The sequence below is a fragment of the Cinclus cinclus genome, chromosome 10 (assembly GCF_963662255.1).
Source record: "Cinclus cinclus chromosome 10, bCinCin1.1, whole genome shotgun sequence".
NCBI lineage: Eukaryota > Metazoa > Chordata > Aves > Passeriformes > Cinclidae > Cinclus > Cinclus cinclus.
The window spans coordinates 367584-373301 of NC_085055.1; the positions used below are offsets into that span (position 1 = coordinate 367584).

The following is a 5718-nucleotide window of genomic DNA, read 5'->3' on the forward strand; positions in this document are numbered from 1 at the left end:
CCATGACCTGAGCCCAGATTATGAAGTGTCTCAGTCACTTTAGTAAAATATTAACTGAGTTTGTGGGTTGTCATAGTACAATGAGAGGCTGTCCTGAACTGTAATTTCATTTACAGACATTCTGAAAATTGACATCACGGCTACAAGGACATATAAAAAAACAGCACAGTGCATTTTGGATTGACTGTAGGAACACTGACAGGAGCATTCTGCAGGCTCAGCTCCTCTAATAGCACAACAGAAACTGGATTTTGCAAAGTACTCTGAGAAGCTTCTTTTTATAAATCACTTCTGAGAACATCTGAGAGATTTTGTTTTGTCTTCAATTGTGTTTGCCATTCCTTTAAAACAGCATGTGCACAGGAGGCTGCGCCAAGTGCCTGGGAATTACTCTCATCCCTCTAGCTGTGCTCTGCACCCTTGCTAACATTTTGTTGTTCTTCCCTGGAGGAAAAGTGGCTGATGAAAATGCACACATTACAGATGAAGTCTGGTACTTTGGAGGGATCTTGGGATCAGGTGTATTGGTAAGTATTTAAATTCAGACATTCCTACCTTCCCCCCACCCGCAGCCATGACTTGCATTGTTGAATTTTCTCAGGACTGCAAGTTCCTCTTCGATAAACAAATAAGTTATAAGTCATCCAAAGGTTTGGCAATAAGTAACTTAAACTAATGATAAGGAAAAAAACCCCATAGATTATTACATTTAAAAGAAGATGTAACTTGAATTCATCCCAATTCAAACTGTATTTCTATTATTTGTAGATGATCTTCCCTGCCTTGGTATTTTTGGGCCTTCAGAATAATGATTGCTGTGGATGCTGTGGTAATCGGAGCTGTGGAAAGAGGTTTGCAGTAAGTGAAAGGAAGCATGGCAAAAAAAGGAAAAGCGAAATTATTACTGGTATATGTACCTTCGTCTCAGTCATTGTGAGTCTAGACAGAGGCTGTCCTGAGCGAGGACACACAGCCCTGCCATTTGTTTGAGTGCTGGGAACTGGAAATAGTAGGCTGTGAGAATTGTATTATGCCTCTGATGTCTTACAAGTACAACAGTATGGCCTCACTGATTTTTGCTACCACAAGATACATATTGTTACTATCACAATTAAAATTTATTGCTGAAAAAGCTTCACTTTGTTTTGCAGAGTACAATAGCCCCCTCCTTAGCCATTTTTCATTGGCAGCTTTTAAAATTACCCTGGCAGTCAGGCACTATATTCCCAACTCACTGCAGGCCCACAAAATGAGCTGTATGTCATCAGATTCACAGAAAATTCAGGAAGGAATAGATCTCAGGAGGTCACTTAATCCAACCTCCTACTTTAAGCACTGTGGATGAGGCTCCACTTTGAATTTATTCCTTTCACACTAGAAAAATATTCAAAGGATACTTTCAGACACTAGTAAACATCTCAAGCATTTTAGATTAAAAACTAAATCTGAAAAAAAAATTCTAGTGGGAAAATATGCCTTTTCAAAAGAAATTATTTGGATCAAGCAGACCATTACAGTTTTTAAATAAAGGAATAGATTTTCAACTGAAAAAAAAAAAAAGAGAGAGAGAGAAAAAAACAAACGGGAAAAAAATTAATGCCTATGAGGTTGACCAAAGAGCTTTCCCTAAATTGTGTCTTTGATGCCGTCTTTATGCAATACCAACAAAACAGGTTGAACTTTGAAAAGCAGGAAATGGAGCCATCTGTTTCTCTTTACAACACTGGATGACCCATTTTCTGCAAGCAGCGAAGAGAAACCAGTTGAGTTTTTCAGAGCACATAGCACTCCAGGAGTGCCCAAGCACCAGGATTTTGCTGCTGCTCAGGGAGGGGATGAGAGGGGCAGGGGGTGACAGGGGCAGTGTCACACACAGTGACCACGGTGACACACAGCGTGTGCTACTGCTGCCTTCCTTGCTACAAGAGTGTTAGAGTGCACCAGACCGGGAACATTCATACAGCCAGGGGTACCGAGTACTACAAGAGTCCTACAGGCCTTATCACCATCAGCATGACTGAGGACCACATTTGGTCTTGTATGTTAGCTGAAATCCGTTATTATGATGTCTACTACAAAAGCATAATTTTAAAGTTAGCCCTGTCAGATATATCAACATAAAAATGCATGCCAGGACTCTAGACAAGAGTTTTGTGATGAGGTCTGAACAGAAGCTCACTTTGTATTTGATGATACTTGAGGTCCTTTCCAACTCAAATGATTCTATGACCTTAAAGTATTGGGGTTTTTTTTCTTTACCTGTATCACTATGTTAGAATAAAAGACACTACCTCTACCTACAAACTGTTATGGCTACAAGTATTTCAGAATTCAAGCAGGGCATTAATTCTTGCATTATTTACTTAGGTATTAGTACATATGGAAAATTTTGTAATAGAAAGCCAGAAAAATAAAGACATACTTTCCCATCCATTTCAATTGCACTACTAGAACTTACACAGGTAAGAACCTGTAAGGAGACAGAGTATACTAACATGAAACCTAAAGGGAGACTGACTTGGGAAAGAAAACTATAATTGTTTGGTCCAAATATAACCAAGACACCAAAGCTAACTTGTAAAGGATACTGTAGGGGTTTTTTTTAAAATGTCTTGAATGGTCCAAGACTTCAGTCTTGCTTGCAGTCTGAGAAAAAAGCATCTGGCTGCAGGGGAACGGGAGCCCTGGAGCAGGAGCCCCCAGAGGGGAGCAGTGCCATCTGCTGCCAGCCTCTGCCTTCTCCTCCTCAGGCACACGGGGCCAGTGCTGGCAAAGCTTTAAAATACCAGTACAGGTATGCATTACACATTTACTATGCATTGAAAACTAACAGACTTTAGTTGTTCGGGTGTTGACTATTTGACTATTAACAGATGAATTTAAGGAATGTTCACTGACATTAAGGGTGCATTCAATTGTTTGAATGAGAACCCAAATAACAATATTTTTCCTTCATCAGATGTTTTCTTCTATAATATTTGCTGCCATTGGAGTTCTGGGAGCTGGATACTGCTTTATTTTGTCAGCAGTAGCCCTACACAAAGGCCCTAAATGTGAAAGTAAAGGAAACTGGACCTACCCCTTCCAGGATGGGTAAGACAAGACAATCAGAAAACAAAAGATATACATGTTTTAAGTTTGTGAGATGATTCAAATTCCAAATCCATTGTATAAAAATGGAAACTATACCATGGGATAGAACACCTCTTCTATGTGGAAAGGCTGTGAGAATGGGGATTGTTCAGCCTGGAGAAGAGAAGCTTCAGGGTGACCTGATTGTGGCTTTCCAGTACCTGATGGGAGCCTATAAGAAAGATGGCTAGGGACTTTTTATAAGAGCATGTAGTGACAGGACAAGATAATGGCTTTAAACTAAGAGTAGGTTTAGATCAAGTATTAGGAAAAAAGTCTTCCCTGTGAGGGTGGTGAGGCACTGGCACAGGCTCCCAAAGAAGTTGTGGACGGCCCATTCCTGGAGGTGTTTGAGGCCAGGCTGGACAGGGTGTGGAGCAGCCTGGGACAGTGGAAGGGGTCCCTGACCATGGCAGGGGTATTGGAATGAGATGATCTTTCAGGCCCTTCCAACCCAAACCATTCTGTGATTCTATGATAATATTGAAATTTAATGGTATTCAAATAATAACTACTACTACTATTATATATAATAGAAATAAATATATGTATTATTTTATTTTGGCTATGGCATTTGGAAGCTGCTTGTTCCTCATGCTCTGCAACTCAAACATGTTTGCTGTCATATTTATCACTTAACCCCAGCAATTCTACTGCTCAGGCTGAAGACAAGACAAGTTCAACAAACAACAGGGCACAATGTGCTACTGAGGAGATCAGGTGTAATCAGAACAGAACAGCAAGAGCTGCAGTAAACGCCTCATCATCTCAGTACCTTCAATGGAGTCTGCCTCCATCAAGAGTGACCTAGCAGCATTTCTCACATAATATACAAAAAATTATACCTCAGGTTGAAAAGGAAAAAAAAACCCAACCCCCTCCTCCCCCACCCCCCCAAAAAAATCCACCCTTGAAGTATACAGGTAGAGGATTATTTGTTCACTGGTCAGTGAGGGCTGGAAACCAACTCCTTTGGTCTCATTCTGAGAGTCTTTGGAAATGCGCTCTGTTTCAAACATAGTTTTGGTTGCAGTCCAGAAATCACTTGACAAGAACACAAACAAGTCAGCACTAAGAATATGAAGATGAAATACAGCCAATGGTTAAGCAGTTTACAATTAAATCAAAATGTGAAGGTGAAAATTACGGAAGTTATTACCATTACTTAACATGAGACATCTAGGACAGCAAAAACTGTTACTTTCAGCTCAGTGGGCAAGAAGTGACTTGCATAATTTCATGATTTGTGTTGATAATTCAGTTGTTTTGATTACAATGTACTTCCTTGTCCCCAAGTGTAGTTCGAGATACTGGATTACATGCCCTGATCACAGTCACCCACCCTCACACACAGAAAGTAATCAAGTAATCAAGTAAAAGCAGCAAAATACCCCTGACAAAACACTGGAACAGATAAAACCTATTTGGCATATGCTTGGCTAAGATCTTTTCTTCCCAAAACACTCAAAATTGTTCAATTGTATCAAACATACTTGTCTCCATTTGCTCCCTTCTAATGTCTTGTTTTTCAAATCACTTGCTTCAAGTTATCTAGAAACTAAACTGAAGTCAATGTCTAGATAAGCAGCACCAGTTTGACAATGGAAATTCTTACTGAAGTGAACAGCACCTCTGCCAGGTCACAGCAGTGACAACCTCTCGGTGCTGGCAGACCTCCTTTGTGAGTTAATATATTCTTTTTCCAAACGATTTTGTTCTCCTGTAGGAAGTACCTTGCTGACCACAAACTGTGGGACTTGTGTGAATCACCTGTAAACATTGTCCAATGGCACCTGACCCTCTTCTCCCTGCTGCTGGTGATGAGTGGGATCCAGGCAGTGCTCTGTGCCATTCAAGTGGTGAACGGCCTCTTTGGAACCATCTGTGGGGATTGCAAATGCTGCTGTGGGGTGAGCAATGATCATTCTCCTTGGATACTTTGTGTACTGATGAGTTACATACACACCTCTAGCTGACGTCAGAAAAACTAAATTAGCCTTCCTTCAGCTCCGTGATCATGTTTTCTAACATACTGCCCAAACTGTACACTACTGCCATTAGGAAATAATACAGTCCTTTCAAAGTCACAGCAAAAGTAGCCAGGAAATTACCTCCATGTTTTTATTCTTCCAGGGAGATGGAACTGTCTAATGAAAGGAATATTGCAGACAACTCTCCTTGCCCTGGGAGGATCTCCTCTGCAGCGCTCCACAAAGCAGCTCTCGGACACACTGACACTGGCTAAGATGAGAAAGAAGGGCTCTTCCTCCCACCAGTGTTATGAAGCCCTGACTTCCTTTCCAGCCTTCCTGAAATCCCTCATCATGGAATAAAATAAGTGAAATACAACTCTCACATTCAGATTTATTTTTGTAAAACAGCTTTCATTTAAAAAGAGGGTATTCTCAGGCAAAACACAATTTTGGGTTACAATTTTTATTCAGGTCAGTTAGGTAGCTTGTAACTCCTCAAAGCTTCCAATCTATACCTGAGTGCAAATGCTGTTTATTAAACTTTTTGCAGAAGTTCAATTTAGCTGCATATGGCACAGTGCTACAAAAGATATAGGAAAGCCAGTAGAGAGGT

General features: G+C 40.5%; 1 protein-coding gene across 1 annotated transcript; it reads left to right on the top strand.

Annotated features, from left to right (window-relative positions):
* The first annotated feature begins 353 nt into the window (after positions 1-353).
* On the top strand, positions 354-5283 carry TM4SF4 (transmembrane 4 L six family member 4). The gene is made up of 5 exons (XM_062499196.1): positions 354-527; positions 769-858; positions 2960-3093; positions 4859-5042; positions 5266-5283. The coding sequence occupies exons 1-5, from the start codon at positions 354-356 to the stop codon at positions 5281-5283; spliced, it is 600 nt and encodes a 199-aa protein (XP_062355180.1).
* Positions 5284-5718: the final 435 nt, after the last annotated feature.

Coding starts and splice junctions, on each gene's coding strand:
- TM4SF4 (XM_062499196.1), top strand. CDS start 354: ATGTGCACAGGAGGCTGCGCCAAGTGCCTGGGAATTACTCTCATCCCT. Junction 528..768: donor TCTTGGGATCAGGTGTATTG/GTAAGTATTTAA, acceptor TATTATTTGTAG/ATGATCTTCCCTGCCTTGGT. Junction 3,094..4,858: donor ACCTACCCCTTCCAGGATGG/GTAAGACAAGAC, acceptor GTTCTCCTGTAG/GAAGTACCTTGCTGACCACA.